At 36.7% G+C, this 17013-nt stretch overlaps 1 protein-coding gene across 1 annotated transcript; it reads left to right on the top strand.

The window, feature by feature from the left end:
- The first annotated feature begins 1048 nt into the window (after positions 1–1048).
- On the top strand, positions 1049–12049 carry bnip3la (BCL2 interacting protein 3 like a). Its single transcript, XM_081348098.1, has 6 exons — positions 1049–1131; positions 5143–5401; positions 6748–6829; positions 6945–7051; positions 8194–8349; positions 9442–12049. The coding sequence occupies exons 1-6, from the start codon at positions 1077–1079 to the stop codon at positions 9488–9490; spliced, it is 708 nt and encodes a 235-aa protein (XP_081204224.1). The 5' UTR covers positions 1049–1076; the 3' UTR covers positions 9491–12049.
- Positions 12050–17013: the final 4964 nt, after the last annotated feature.

The raw sequence follows: 17013 nt of genomic DNA, 5'->3' as shown, positions 1-17013 counted from the left end.
AGAATGATGAGTACCATCCCAAGAACACCATCCCTACTGTGAAGCATGGGGGTGGTAGCATCATGCTTTGGGGGTGTTTTTCTGCACATGGGACAGGGCGACTGCACTGTATTAAGGAGAGGATGACCGGGGCCATGTATTGCGAGATTTTGGGGAACAACCTCCTTCCCTCAGTTAGAGCATTGAAGATGGGTCGAGGCTGGGTCTTAATGACCCGAAACACACAGCCAGGATAACCAAGGAGTGGCGCTGTAAGAAGCATATCAAGGTTCTGGCGTGGCCTAGCCAGTCTCCAGACCTAAACCCAATAGAGAATCTTTGGAGGGAGCTCAAACTCTGTGTTTCTCAGCGACAGCCCAGAAACCTGACTGATCTAGAGAAGATCTGTGTGGAGGAGTGGGCCAAAATCCCTCCTGCAGTGTGTGCAAACCTGGTGAAAAACTACAGGAAACGTTTGACCTCTGTAATTGCAAACAGAGGCTACTGTACCAAATATTAACATTGATTTTCTCAGGTGTTCAAATACTTATTTGCAGCTGTATCATACAAATAAATAGTTAAAAAATCATACATTGTGATTTCTGGATTTTTTTTTTTAGATTATGTCTCTCACAGTGGACATGAACCTACGATGACAATTTCAGACCCCTCCATGATTTCTAAGTGGGAGAACGTGCAAAATAGCAGGGTGTTCAAATACTTATTTTCCTCACTGTATATATTTGTTAAACTATATATGTCTGTCTGTATCCATCATTATATTTGAATCTGTCTGTCTGTCTATTTAACTGTATTGATCTCTCTGTCTATTTATGTATCTATCTTTTATATTTATCTGTCTGTCCATCTATGTCTACATCTACTAAATAAATTAAAAATGCACAAAACAGAAGTATAATTTTCTGTTGCCTATACTTCTGTTTTGTGCATTTTTAATTTATTTAGTAAATGTTATTGAAATTAATGTTCTGAATGATGACGTCGCGCCTGCGTTCAGGTGGAGCCATTCAGGGGCCGCAGATGAATGAGCACGCGCGCGTTCACGAGCAGGGGACGCGAGTGACTGGAGAGGCAACATGTCCACCACAGCCGCCGCGCAGCTCAACAACAATGAAGAACAGGGACTCAACGGTAAAACCCCGTCCATGTTTCTGCAGGGAAAAGTCGGGAGGGATCCTAATGTCGCTTTAAATCTGTTGTATGTGCACGTTTTATTTTTCTATGGAGCTTTAAAACGCTGTTATGCAACATCTATTGTCTCACTTGGCTCAATGGCTGGAATTTCCTCCTTTCTCTTAGGGGAGGGGTTAAAGGGCGGGAGATTAAGATGGCGTCATAACGCGAGAGCGAATGAGAATTAATGATTTGGCGTTGCTTGGCGACTCTTAATGATTGATGGAACGTTAGCCAACCGTTAGGTTGATTTTAAGTTCGAGCGCCGTGGAGGCGGGGCTACGTTGATATCAAAACAAAGCGAAGAGGGGTACTGAGAAAAATGGAGGCGGGGGCGTGTAAATAACTAATGAAACTGTAGGAGAGCTTAATTTATTTCGGCTTAATTTAACTGGCTATGGCCTTAATATTTTACTGTTCATTGTATGCTCCATTCTGTTTTAGTAGCTGGGTTATTCCAGTTAAGCATTACTTCATACCCAGCAACCCCCCCCCCCCCCCCCCCATATTGAATAAATTATATTTTTATCTTTTTTAAAAACTGAAATCTCATTAGTTGGTTTATTTTATCAGAATACCACAATTAAGTCAACACAAAGGTTAATTTGAAATAATTTAGTAAATGTTGTGTTTGCCCGCCCTGTCCTGAAAATGGCAGTCTTATATTGAGACATTTTCCTGTGTTGTTTCCCCCTCTTTTTTCATCTTTGTGTATTCAAAGCGGCCAGATTTACTGGTCAGATGACCTCAAACCTCAGCACATTTTCTTCATTTTTCGCATTCATTCTGTACCTCTGAACAATTGCATTGGTTGCACTTGCACATACGAAGTGAAGTGCAACCCATATTTCCTTATTTTGTTTGTTTGTGCATAACAATATATGGTTTGGAGTGCATATAGTTGCATCCTCTAGAATCAAATATTAACTATTACTCTTAATTCTTGCACAAGCATTGTAGATTTTAATATAAAGTAGATGAATCTTCATAATGCATTTATGCATATTTCTGCAAATGTTATAGAACGTGGAGAATGTATAAGTGTGCTCAGGCTTAAGTGCTTATTTTTGGGGTAATTTCTTTGGAAGAATGCTATTGTTAGATGCTATTAGTTAGCTGAACGAACGCATATTCAAATTCATATTTAATGCATATACTGGTTGCACTAGTTGTAAAGTGACGTAAGTAATTTAAGGTCCATCATGTGATTTGACAGGTGACAGTATCTCTGAAACCATCTGGAATCTTTCAAGAAGCCCCAAGGAACATGTCCAAACAAGTCAACATGATGTGTAAAAAAAAAAAAAAAAAAAGAAAATGCAATTTTATTACACCTTTAATACACCTTCATGTTCTTGTCGTGTAAATTCACCAATGCACGTTATTCTGAAGAAAAATATATATATATTTTGTGATCTTTTCAGCTTTTTCTTTTCAGCTTGTCTCATCAAGCCCTCTTATTTTTCAGCTCCTCATATAAAATCTCACTTTTCACCATCCAATCAATTCCTGATGTATAAAATCAAGTCCCATCCTACAATCATTCTTGAATATTCTATTGCACTCGGAAATTTGTCACATTACAGTGGTAAAATGATTCTGGCTTTGTTTACCTACCCGGTTTACAATCATAAACCTAGTGTTTTGCCTGCCTACCTAAACAGCATGTATACATCCTATGATGCCCAAAATGCTGTCTAGATAGGCAATCAGATAGCTTTTGAGGTGCACTCTGTCTTCTAGAGAGCTTTCAGATGGTGCAAACTCATTAAAATGAGTCCTTCTGTTTACTAGTTATCATTCAGTGGTGGTGAATAGTAGGTTTCTCAGCGTCTGTGGCACACAGACAGATCTGGGTTACAGACACAGCGGGGGGATGGGAGAGGAAAAGCAGCGAGTGGTTTGATGTGCCAGAGATTACATAATCCCTCCCTTCCTCCCGCTCCTGCCCTGCAGTGAATTCCATTAGAGCTGCTCCAGGATCAGTGCAACTAGAGCTGGTGTGTTATAATATCTGTGCATTCATTTGAATATTTTACCACATCGATAGTCAGTCATTCATCACGTTTTGGCCTAGGATGTGGCCAAGTTAGTGGCCTTTTTATATATTTTTTTTAGAATGTGAGTTGGAACTCGTCAGCATGTTGTCAAGGTGTTGCTATGCAGTTGTTATGGTGGTTACTACGTGGTTCCAGATATGGCTTGGGTCCCTTCTTCAATGCAAGTCTGTGGGAAGTCTGAGGTTTGTTGTGATGCAGTGTGACAACAAGAGCCGGTGGAAAATAGCCTCCCATGGCAATGTGCCCATAACTGTGGGCAAATACGAGAGTTCATTGTTGCGGGCTGGCCTCTAGTGAAGGATTTTGCCATAATAAGATGATCAGACATGCTCATTTAAACAGGATGCTGGCTTATTAGTGCTGCAATGTTGTTGATTATTTCCCTTGATGTTTTAAAAGGCTAGTTGTGATAATGATTAAATTAAAGGGTTAGTTCACCTAAAAATTAACATTCTGTCATTAATTGCTCACCCTCATGTCATCCAAACCCGTAAGACTTTCGTTCATCTTCGAAACACAAATTAAGACCTTTTTAAAGGTAGGGTAGGCATCTAGGCAATTTTCGGAGAGGCTAGCAATAGCTTTGAAAGCACAAGAAAGCATAAACCATGCCTCCTTCAAAACATGAACGCGCACAGCAGAGTTTGCAAAGCGTCATGAGACGAGAGACGGTGTTAAACTACCTCATGCCTCAAAGCACATAACATTACAATAATGATAAACATAAACAACTTAAAGAGCACTGGCCTGTACCACCTGACTGCTGCAGATTCATTTCGATGTTGATGTTCATTTCTATATTGACGCCGTGAACGCAGCATAAGCTGGTTGTCTGGAGGAACTGTATAAGGCGGCTGCTGTTTCGTTTGTGGCACTCGGTGACTGACGTCTGTCTAACTTTGCATAGCATGAAACGACATCATACCATTCAATTTAGACGACCATTTTATGGTCATTTGCCTTCCACAAATTATAGGCTATATATACTTATGAATACATTTAGACCACTTAACTTAGTGATTGCTATCAGGATGTAAAGAGACATAGTAAAAAAACATCATATTGTAAGTAAATATTTTGTAAATAAAGTGGTTTAATGTGGTTTTAATAAATTATGTTTTTTGTGCAAACAAAGCACTCGCGTCACTTCATAAAATTGGTGTTAATCCACTGGAGTCACATGAATTACTTTTATGATGGTTTTACTACATTTTTGGGGCTTGACTTGCGCTGTCAATGGAGGGACAGAAATCTCTCAGATTTCATTAAAAATATCTTAATTTGTGTTCCAAAGATGAACGAAAGTCTTACGGGTTTGTAACAACATGAGGGTGAGTAGGTGAACTATCCCTTTAATAGAGTTTACTTAAAAACACCTATTTTGTTTGGGGCAACAGCAGAAACTTGAAACCAACCACCCAGAACACCATAGCAGCCACAAAACAATGCCTAGCAACATCCCATCACTCCATCATGTTATTAAAGCATCATGGGACCCGTCTGTGGATCTCTGTGTTGCCTAGCAACAGTGGGGTTCAAGTGGGACGCATACGTGTCTCATGTTTGCACCAGGTCAACAGAGGATGTGTGTTCTTAGAAGCCAGTCTCATATTCACTTTTGAGCAAAATGTGTGTGTTTTTGGCTCCCATTTGCTTAAAATGAAGGCATTCTCTCATAGCGTACTGATGTCAATCCCACAATCCCCTGAATGAGTCTGCCTAGAGAATGAATTGAAAACGCCCGCTCAGCTCCACACCAGCGAACACGTACACTAAGGGTTAGAGAGAGGTTAGAAACTCTCATGAAAGACTCAATTATTTCACTGGATTAAAATCAAACTACGCCCATTTAAATGCAGGAACTGTGGAGGAGCAGGAGCTGATGCTAATGACTGTTTTGTCTTTTTAGGGTCCTGGGTGGAGCTGGAGATGAACGGAAACACTCAGCAGCAGAACGCCAGCTTGCCCTCGCTGCTTCTGCTGGGGAATGGGAACCAAGGCGAGTCCCAGGCTCCACAGGCCCTGGAGGCCGTACAGGAGGAAGAGGAGGTCCTAACAGGAGGACTGGAGCACGTGCCTTCCTCCTCCTCCATCCATAACGGAGACATGGAGAAAATCCTGCTGGATGCCCAACACGAGTCCAGCCCCAGCAGTTCATCCTGCAATAGGTATGACAGGTTTGCTCTTCAAACTCAAACACTCAAAATGATTGACAGGAAGAGAATGTTTCTGATTGGCTAAAAATGAGTGGGCTACTCACCAAACCAGGGTTATTATATAGCTGGTAAGTCCCGCCCCTTCCGTAAAACCCCGCTGGGCCTCTAGGTTGAAAAACCGTCAATGCAAGTGAATGGGAGAAAATAATTATTTTCTGGTCCCGTTTGAATTGTGTCATGAATGTGAACATGTTGTCTGTGAATTTTTTATATAATCTTTCATGTTACGAGTTTGACAGTATATGGTATGATTCTTCGGCTAGCAGTTGTGGAAGAGACACAACGAGAAAGACTACATGTTGCCTATGTGACGTCACCCCATAAAGTTGACTTACCCGGGGTTTTCGCCAACCTCAACGATTTTATCCTCTCCCTGAAAGAAGGCGGTGAAGTGCACCAAAGACACAGCCATGTTTAGCGGGATCCATGAGCTAGTGTCCGTGTGCTAGTGGTGTTGACGTTTCAAACGCATCGAAAGCAGCGAAGAGTTGTAGTCCACAAAGTGCTCTCACACGAAGTCTAACCGTATCAAACTTCTACCCACTAAATTGTAGCATGAAAGACAACAGACAACATATGTTCACATTCATGGCACAATTCAAACGGGACCAGAAAATAATTATTTTCTCCCATTCACGTGCATTGACGATTTTTCAACTTTGAGGTCCAGCGGGGTTTTACGGAAGGGGCGGGACTTACCAGCTCTATAGTGCAATAGCACCCGCCCCCTTTTTAGCAGCTCTGGTTCCGGAAGTTTTTTTTCCATTCATTTCTCCCATAGGGATTTTATAGAGTCTTTGTTAAAGCGTTATAAGCCATAATATACATGCAAAATATGCATATATATTGAAATATTTAAATATTTTGAGAGTGTTGGGAGACCAACCACGAATTCTGCTGTTAAACGCAATGATTTTAAAACTAAGTTGAAATAATGCAGGCTGACGTCTTCTTCTGAAGCAAATGCTATCGATTAACAACCCCTTCGCTCACAGTAGGGCTGTCTTTGAAGGTTTAGAAGTTATCATTCAAAATCCATTTCCCTATGAAGAAAATTAATGAAATTTTTATTTCTGAAACCGGACTTTTTGCACTTTATTATAGTTCACTAAAACTAAAATATATATATTTTTAAAAGGTCTGTGAGTTTCCACATGTGCAGAGGTTTGATTGAGCACTTTTATTCTTAGATCTGCAGCTTTCAATACGGTGTAATTCACTCCACACATGATTCAGACGTCTGATTTGGTTTGTTTTCTCTGATCTGTATTTTAGTTTTCTTTGATGTGTGTTTACAGCCCACCACGACCACACAGTCCTGACCAGGATGAGGGGCAGATCATGTTTGATGTGGAGATGCCCAGCGAGAGAGACTGTCAGGTACTCCGTAATCTAGAGTCATTACTGAACTACTGTTTAACAGTGATCTAGCGTCATAGTACTGTTATTTAAGGAGCACACCTTAACGAGTGCCGTCTTTTCTCATCTCTTTCAGTCAGATGATGATAGTCTGGAGAGGGACAAGGAGGATGATATCCTCATGAATAAAGGGGAGAGTTGGGTGGCAGACTGGTCCAGTCGACCAGAGAACATTCCCCCGAAGTAAGAACTAATATTAAACCATTTTGTGTGTATGTTCACAGTTTCATCATATGTGACATATTGCCACATGGAAAATGTATTCATTTCTAAACAAATCCAATATACTTATTTTATATTCATAAAACATTCTATTTTCTTTGAAAATGAAATGTTTTTTTCTCTTTTATTTGATCATTTTCAATTTAAAATATTTGATTGATTGATTGATTTTAAATATTATGTATTTCTTAAAAATAGCCCCCGTAAGTCCCCGTGAACCAGAAAACTTCCGTTTTGTGACGTATCTCCAAGTGAAACAGAGTATTGAATAGAGGCCGGGGTTTTACTTGGAAGCAAATTTTCAGACTTTGATTAATGATTATCACAACAAAAAAAATTTTATGTGTATCTTGCATGGATTAATTGTTCACCTCAAGACTAATAATGTGCGCTAAGAATTAAATAGGGTCAATTTTGATTTCATGATGACTTAAAAAAATTCTCAATAAATATTTAGTTTTATTTTATTTATTTTAAACATAATGTTAAATATTATAATATTATAATGTTATATATATTATATATTTAAATATTTGTTATTTATTTTAAACATATTTTTAATTCAGAAAAATATTTTTTATTTTATTTATTTTTTATTTTAAATATTATTGGAGGGAATAAAATAAAATAAATAAATGTAAAAAAAAAAAATATATATATATATATATATATATATATATATATATATATATATATATATATATATATATATATATATATAATATATATTTTTTTTTTTTTTTTTTTTTTTTTACATTTATTTATTTTATTTTATTCCCTCAGTAATGTACCAAGCTCACAACAGAAGTTTTCTGCAGTTTAGATTGACCGCTCAAAGGGAATTCAACCTTTTTCTTATTTTCTTAATTTTTTTATATTATTTGTTTTATATTATATATTAATTAAAATAATTGTTTTTACTTATTTAAAATGTATTATATTTTATTTTGATATTTAATTAAAGTAATTTTTTGAATTATTTATGTTTTTATTTAGATTTTTATTTTATAAAAAAAATTATTAGCCCTCAGTAAGGTGCTAACAAAAGTGTTCTGCAGTTTAAGTGAGACATTAGCATAATGGTTCTCTTTATCCGCTCACAGGGAATTCCACTTCCGCCACCCGAAGCGTTCTGGATCGGTGTCTCTGAGCATGAGAAAGACGGGTGCTATGAAGAAAGGGGGCGTGTTCTCCGCTGAGTTCCTCAAAATGTTTATGCCCTCGCTGCTGCTCACCCACATCCTGGCTCTGGGACTGGGGTGAGTGCTAACACAAACACCATATACTGTACCAGCTCAACCTGTGCGTCTCACAATAATCACTTCAGAGCAACATATGAACATAGCTGCAGTGAAGTTGATGCATGCTGAGACTATTAAGAAATGATATAATGACATGGTCTTACATGTACAAGTAATTTAAGGACTAAAACCGTTTTGGCAGGTAAAATGTATTTATTTGTGCATTTGTATATTGCACTTATAATGTTAATCAAGGTTTCCTGCACCAGAAAGTCGTAATTTAGTTTTACATGCCCTGACCCTCTGTTTCGGCTACTGCACCTGTATGACTTTTACTTGTAAACCAATCTGAAACGAGCAACAACATCCCCACCAAGATGCCAAATATTGAATATGCGTTATTATGTAAATGTAGGTGGGCATACACTACCTTTCAAAAGTTTGGGGCGGTAAGATGTTTTTCAAAGAAGCCTCTTCTGCTTACCAAGATTGTATTTATTTGATTAAAAAAAAATACAGTAAAAATTAGAAATATTTTGAAATATTATTACAATTTAAAATAACTTTTTCTTTTTATAATGTAATTTATTCCTGTGTATTTTCAGCATCATTACTCCAGTCTTCCGTGTCACATGATCCTTCAGAAATCATTCTAATGTGATTCTAATTTGCTCATCTAAAAAAACATATCATATTATTATCAATGGTGAAAACAATTGTGCTGCTTCATAGTAATATATTTAGTATATGTATCTATTATATTTATTCCAGTATGTATAACTATACATGTACAATACATTTATATCCAACTAAAAGCTGATGAATTAACAATATTACTTGGCACTGAAGACTGGAATAAATGATGCTGAAAATTCAGCTTTGCATCAAAGGAATAAATTACATTTTATAATATATTCAAATAGAAAACAGCTATTTAAAAGTGCAATAATATTTCACAAAATGTTTGTTTTTACTGTATTTCTGATTAAATAAATGCAGCTTTGGTGAGCAGAAATCTTACCGACCTCCAACTTTTGAACATTAGTTTGTTTGTATTAAATATTTACTGTATTGATATTATATTATACAAATATTATGTTCTTTTTCTAGGGTCTACATTGGGAAGAGGTTGACTACGCCCTCCACCAGCTCATTTTAAACCGGATCAGACCCCAGTGCCTGGACGCCCCATCATGAGCAGTCGTGGCACAGCGGTGGCCAATCGCGTGATGATTCCTCTCTCTCTCTCTCTCTCTCTCTCTCTCTCTCTCTCTCTCTCTCTATCTCTCTCTCTCTCTCTCTCCCTGGTTTCCCATCACCCCCTCTGACCTTTATCAGTGTCGCAATTCCTTGCCCTCTAACGCCGTGGCTTACTGACATGTTTTATATGTTTTTATTTGGACATGTTCTGATTTATTCACTGACGCAAGCTAGAGCCCCAGTTGTTACTCCATCACTAAAACCACGGCATATTATCTTTTATTTCTGCATGACGCATTACATATGCAACTAATATGGAGTCTCTGTGTGCTCCGGTGTGTGGCCAGGAATCTTGGGAAATTGTAGGTACCACTGGACTGATACACAGTATAGTGCCATCTTTATATCGAGTTCATTGACTCCTAATAGGAAATGTAGTGAGGTTTCACACTAGAGAAATCATTCTAGAGAGATACTTCTGTGCATTTGAATTACTTCCCTTCATGTGCGACAGAATCATAAACACATGTTAGAGTCATTTCGATGACTTCTATAGGAGAACGACCGCTTCATGAGACTGTTTGAAGTCATTCTTTACATAATGTGCGCTTGCTGCATTATGTTGGACTGTTACAGTTATTTTCAAGACTTATTTTATGTAGAATGTAAACCTTTATAGGTTTCTCTCAGTTCTGTTTTTGGGAGTTTCTGAATATTCAGTTAAGATCCAGTATGACAGATACAAAACTCAAGCAGACTTTATTTCACAGTGTCATTGTTACTCGTTACATGTAGTTACTGTTGTAATAACTATAAATTATGCACAATTACATGCAACTAACCTTAAACCAACCCCTATTTCTAACCCTATAGTAAGTACATGTGGTTAATTATTAATACTCAGTACTTCAATGTATAATTACAGTGTAACACGGACACCTTAAAATAAAGTGTAGCCCAGCAGAGTATAAAAACATAAGAAAATCACAAATTTACATGTTTTTCTAATCAAAAGACCTTAAGCTAAAGAGATCAGCATGGACGTACATCTGTTTAAGAGCCAAACTGGTCCGGTTATAGTTGTTTTTAGAGTTTCTAGGAAAGCTACACACACTTACACTCTCTTCTTTGCCTTGATCCTTCTCGCAGCAGTTTCTGACTGTGTATCTCCGTGCCAAAGGGTTTCCGCCGCCAAACCCAACACGAGTCCCTCGCACTTCTCGCAGACTCTGCCTGGTTTGAGTGGATTATTTGTCTTCATTTTGACAACACCTTACAAGGCCTTTGATTTTACTGTGAACACCCTGTTGATATTAGTCATAGTGTTTTTAAGGTTGTGTATAATACGCTGTTCTACGTACTTATATCAAAACAACAGATCCACACTCCGTCTACATATTTTTAAGTGACGTGGTGTCGTTTTACAGATGAAACCACTCGTTTAGAAGACTTACTTGCCGATATACAGATGAAATCTGTTGTGAACACGTCCGGCTCATATTTCATCCCATGATTATGTTCTAATTTATAAAGAGACCTAAGCCAGGTTTAAGATATTGAGGTATTATTTGCATGACAATTAAGCAAATGTTCTCATTATCATATTGTGAATAAAAAAAATTGTAAAATATTTATACACATTTATGCCCTTAAATTAATGCTGTTTTAATAAAATACATAACTATGTATTACACTAATTTATTGTAATACAGTAAAATGTCATGGAAATAATGTCATAATTAAAACAATAATAATAATCACACACATATATATATATATATATTTATCCCCAATTAGGGGAAAAAGATAACCTGGACATTTTTTTTCACCCTCACATTATCTAGTAGCACTTCTACTAAGCAAAGTGTGTTTAAAAGACCTTGAAACCTCATAGTTGAATAGTCCAGTGAGAGCTCTGCTACTTTAACCAGATAACAGCTCACCCTTTGCATTGAGGCCGTCTGTGTCATTGTGCCACACTTTACTTCTTTACTCTGTTTTCATGCTTTTCATGCTGTCTCGGAGGGGGAGTGGAAACACAAGAGGCCAATTTAGTGTCACTTCAGCCGTGCCTCGAGTTTTGTTGTTTGCACCTTTTCTGAGCCCCATTGCATGCGTGTGTTCAGAGAATCCACATCAGGACCAGCGGCGGAGGTCAAGTTAGTTTTCCCCTGCGTGGGGCGGACATGACGACTGTGAATGGAATAGCTCATGTAGCTCATGTCAGATACCATAAGCTAGCCCTGCCTGGTCTGTTGGGTGGGATCACCATACGAGATGTTTTACGCACATTATTATGTTTTCTTTCTCTGTTATTTCTCTTGTTGTTTTGAATTTTTGCTTTAATCATGAGTATGGATACTGGAGGGCGGGGCCCTCGTGATTGACAGCTCTACAATGTGTTTCGTTTGAATTCCAATCGTGACTGAAGTGATGAAGCAAAGAACATGTAGTTTCTTGTATTTCGCTGGTATTGGAGGAAAACTGAACTGATATTAAAATATAACCCTGACATTCATATTTTCTTTTGTTGTCTCTCCATTGTTGGTTTGTGTCCATGTTGAACATTTCTCATTTGTTTTGCTTTTGCCATGTGACAAGTTAGGAAGTGATATGAAACCCATTAACTTTTCCTACAATATTCATTCATCAAAAATTCTTGCACTAATCTACATGTGGAACTAAACAAATAGTCAGTTTGATACTGCAGAGATTCCCAACTTTTTTTTTTTTGTTAATATTTCAATAATGTAACAACACATTTGCATGACCGCAGTTCTCTGATATCAGTAAATGTTCTCGTAAAATGCAAGTAAACTAAATATTTATTCTTTTATAGTAATTGTTTGTTTTTATTTTTTATGTTATTTTAATTTTAAACTTCTAGGATTTAATTCATTTTTAGCTTTATATCAATTCACGAAACCTCTGCGGTTTCTTAACTACCAGTTTCACCTTAAGAGTGCTTTAATAAACCAGGAATTGTTGACAGTCTCAAAAGCTTCATGTACTGTAGTCCAAATTCTAACCAAATACCATTCAAATCAAAAGGGAAAATGATGATTGCCCCCTAACTGAAACACACTCTTTTTTTTTCTTAAATTGTGATTGGTTTGTTAGAATGCTGTTCCAGGATTTCTACAGTTCAAACAGTAAACCATGGCGATCATGGGTTTGATTTCCTGGGAACACATGCACTAATAAAATGTACCTTAAATGCAATGTATATAAAAGCATCTGCCAAATAGATAAATGTGAAAGACCAGCATGTGTCTTTAGCTTTATCATTTAAACCTAATGGCCCAGAAGAACTTATCCTAGTGGTTTAATTTCCGCCAAACTAGATTTTCCAGATTTTCTAGATTTTAGTTGTCTCTCGACAACTTTGCATGTTGGTCAAACCATGTAATGGATCAATGACTTGATGCATACAAGTCAAATTTGAAGACTATGGTGAACAATTTCTCAGATTTCACCCTTGGCTATTAAATGGATTTTTGCACCTTTTTGTTCACGGATAACCCTTCTAAATTTGCCCAATCTATGCCAAAATTGGCTCAAATCCTGTTCAGATCAAGCCTCATAAAAGACACCAAATTAACGTTAGGTGTTCAGTACGATTCTCCAAAAAACACCTTAATGAATTTGTCGGTGAAGGCACAAAACGGCAAATTAGGAAGTATCAGAAATGGTGTCCTAGTAATTAATTTGATTACAGTTCTGAGTTCTTGTCAAATGCTATAAAGTTGTTAATAATTGAAAATCTACACTTGGCCTTTGAACTACTTTTCCTATAACTATGTTACAACTTGGAGGGCTGTAACCAATCCACTCAACATGTGGCATTGATGCATTTGTCCCTGCATGCAATTCTTAATAAATCAACACATTCAAGCATATTCCATTCATCTGACGTTTATATTCATCCATATTTCTTGCCATTTCTGAAGGTAAGATAGTAGGCTACCGCCATCATGAAAGTTCTCGATGGACTGAGAGCTAATTTACTGGTGCACGAGTGTGTGTGTTTGATGGAATGACTCGCGCGTGAACTGTGAATGCATGCGATTGTTGAGCACTATGAATGTGGGGTTTTGTGTCTTATTTGGTGAAAAGTCTCCACAGACAGGCAAGCATGCGACCTGCGCTCTGATTGGTGGTCTCTCCTGTCCTGATGCATGTGTTACAGGTACAGAAAACCGCATGGTATACTGTTATGTGCAAACTTTAAATATGAAAAGTTAACAAATGCTTCAGTGAGAGATGCAATCAAAATGGCGTTATTTTTAAAGAGATAGTGCACCCAAAAATGAGAAATCTGTCACTCGCTCTCATGACTTTGAGAATTGTTTGACTTTCTTCTGTGAAACATTAAAGTCTTCACAAAGCTCTTTTCTATAAGACAGCTCAGTGACCACATGCAAAAAAATAAAAATAATAATTAAAGCGAAGATGGTTTAAATGTGGGTCTGTTCCTCACAAAAATTAGCCTACAGAAAAATCTGAATTTAGCTCATTTTTGTCTTATTTTTATGGTTCTCTTTTATGCCACTGCCAAAAGAAAACCTCTCCCCCATGTTTCCTTCACTTGCCTTAATTGATGCATGCTGAACTTTTATTTTGTTTATTTGGATGGTTGGTCAAAACACAACCAGCGTTAGTTAGTTAGTTGGTCACTCAAGTCACTCACTGTGAATCATTTTCACAACAGATTCAGTAACATTTAGATCTGTATCTGCTGATTAGCTTTACTTAAGTCTGTTTAGTGATTACTGTGATCTTTCCATGTGTTCTGAACCTGTTTTTTTTTTCTCCTAAAATCTGTTCATAGATGGACAGAGCTGTAAGCTTTCTTTTGCCAAAGCATTTTTGCCTGCCTTTGTAAAATATAAATTCACGACACTTGTGTATATCATGTCTCGTGTTTTGTTTGCATTAAAAGTAGATAAAAAAATGATGAACAGAGTTTCATGTGATTTCCGAACGTGTTTATATTTCTTAAAATGCAACTGAATCTCATCTGCTAAAAGAGCATTTCGAAGTAATTTATTCTCACTTTAACATTTGTGTAACATGTCTGATATGGAATATTAGAATAATGCATATTATACACTATGTAACAATGAACTTAGTGGGCTACATTGTCACATGCAGTGTTGGGGAAAGGTACTTTTAAAAGAATGTGTTACATTATTGCGTTGCTCCCTAAAAAGTAACTAATTGCGTTACTTAGGCTACTTTTTGTAAAAAGTTATATTATGTTACTTTTGCATTACTTTTTCTCTCCTAGGCTGGGTTTGCTTGTTTGTTTTTTAATAAATAAATAAAAATAATTCTAAGGTGACATAGATACACGTTACTGCATGTACTTATAGTAATAACAGTGAATTATGCATAATTACAAGTAAATAACCCTAAACCAACCCCTAACCCTAACTCTATATTAAGTGCATGTAGTTAATTAATATTACTCAATACTTATTTGAGTAAGTACAATGTAACTACATCACCTTAAAATAAAGTGTAAGCAAAACAAAACAAAAAAACAGTTCTGTTTTTGGCTTATGTAAAGGCCATTTCACAACAAAAGTGAAATGAATGATGAGTAACTTGCGTTACTTATTTTGAAAAAGCAACTCTGATATTTTGTTGTAAATGTATCAGTAATGCATTACTTTACACGTTACTTGAAAAAGTAATCAGATTACGTAACTTGCGTTACCCCAAGAACTGGTCACATGACATGCATAGGCTATTTAATTTGAATCACGCCCATAAAATAAAAAGTTATTTTGTATTTTTAATCTGAATTGTCGCCTAATCGTATGATAAATCAATAAAGAAGAGTAAATAATGAACATTATTTACACTGATTCTAGGAATCAAATATTTAATTAGTATAAAAGATTCTATTGGATAAAATGAAATTTATACTGGATTTTTTTAAACTAGAGGTGCATAATTTAGATAAATTGTGCCTTGTATACATAGTGCAGGAACAGTATGTTAGTATGCTATTCTAAATTTAGTCAGTGATAATTTGCACATTACTGCCTCCTAATGCCTGACAACTGCCATTGGCAGTAAACAAACATCCTTCCAGATCCACAGATACTACAAGATGCACACTGTGATTTTAGACACTCAGAAGAGCAAGTGGAGGTTTCTAACATGCTTGTAGTTTGCATGCTGGAGCTGGTTTCAGCTTGTAAAGCAGCTCACTGGTTGTTCCTAATACACAATCACATTGTCTTATTCTATTCAACAATATGAGATGCTTCCAAATAGTGTGAACACTCCTTTTGCTCACATTAATAAAGAACGATTAGCCATGCAGTGAGAACCAGGCCATGAAATACCAAATGATCTCACACAAGAGCAGGATCCATTGTGCTGCCGGTGGTCTTCATTTATGGATGACAGGCGTAGAGGGCCAGCCTATGCCCAGTTACCCACGGCAACCATAGAAACTCAGTGGGAGGAGCCTGTGGGCTTCCATTCACGTGATTGGCTGCTGGCAGGTGTTCTGAGGTTGCATATGCTGAAGTGGAGGGGCTGAGTGTGTGTGAAGGAGAAATGCTTTCCAGTAATTCATTATTTGTCAACATATTCCCTTGTTATCATTTTCCCCATTATAGGCTATTTAAATATGAGATCTCTCAAAAGAGAAATCCTTAAAAATCTGACTTATTGACCAGCAGGCCTGACACTTTCAAATTCCTCAATTTATTTTCATTGACATATAAAGTCACATTGTGTTTAATACAACAAGTCACAAAAAAATGAAATAATCTTCATCTGTATTATACAATAATATTATTATTAGTCCTAATCAAAAATATTATATTGTTCAATGGTTTCATCATTTAAAACATCAGACCCATAACTTACTTTATCCCACTATATTCATAAATAAATCAATAAATTAAGCTGCTAAACATAAAAAAACAGCTATATTAAAACTTGTCGACACAATATATTTCCCAAAAGCTTTTATTTTATTTCATAAATTTAATTAGGTAATTAGGGATAGACCAGGCAAGGAGACTGATTTGTATAAATGCTAATAGTTTTATTTTATTTTACTTTGAAATTGTCTTGAATTGTTTATCTGAACAGCAAACAAAACTATACAAAATTTGTATAGTTTTTATACAAAATGTATAGGCTATTATCCCCCAAAAAAAGATACCAAAAAAGACTACATTTTTATCAGTTCATTTTATACAGAAAATGTAACACTTCTGAATGCTTTTGTTTCACACACAAGTGTATCATCAAAAATAAGTTTGTGATTGTATAGGAATACATAGAAAATCTATAGAAATAGAATTGATTCCTTAACGTGCGTGTGTGTGCGTGCGTGCGCGTGTGTGCGTGCGTGGATCAGGGTGGGGTGTTGCGCTGCGCATGCACGGTGGCTTTGGCCGCGTAAATCTCCATCAGTGTCTGTCTGGAACGTCCTGCCGCTGCGCCGGAACA

The sequence above is a fragment of the Scardinius erythrophthalmus genome (assembly GCF_964197995.2).
Source record: "Scardinius erythrophthalmus genome assembly, chromosome: 20".
Taxonomy (NCBI): domain Eukaryota; kingdom Metazoa; phylum Chordata; class Actinopteri; order Cypriniformes; family Leuciscidae; genus Scardinius; species Scardinius erythrophthalmus.
This window is presented reverse-complemented; position numbering and strand designations above follow the sequence as displayed.

Bases quoted from the DNA above. Each gene is read 5' to 3' on its own strand.
- bnip3la (XM_081348098.1), top strand. From the start codon at position 1,077: ATGTCCACCACAGCCGCCGCGCAGCTCAACAACAATGAAGAACAGGGA. The intron at 7,052-8,193 runs GTAAGAACTAAT...ATCCGCTCACAG, and splicing joins CCAGAGAACATTCCCCCGAA to GGAATTCCACTTCCGCCACC. The intron at 8,350-9,441 runs GTGAGTGCTAAC...TTCTTTTTCTAG, and splicing joins ATCCTGGCTCTGGGACTGGG to GGTCTACATTGGGAAGAGGT.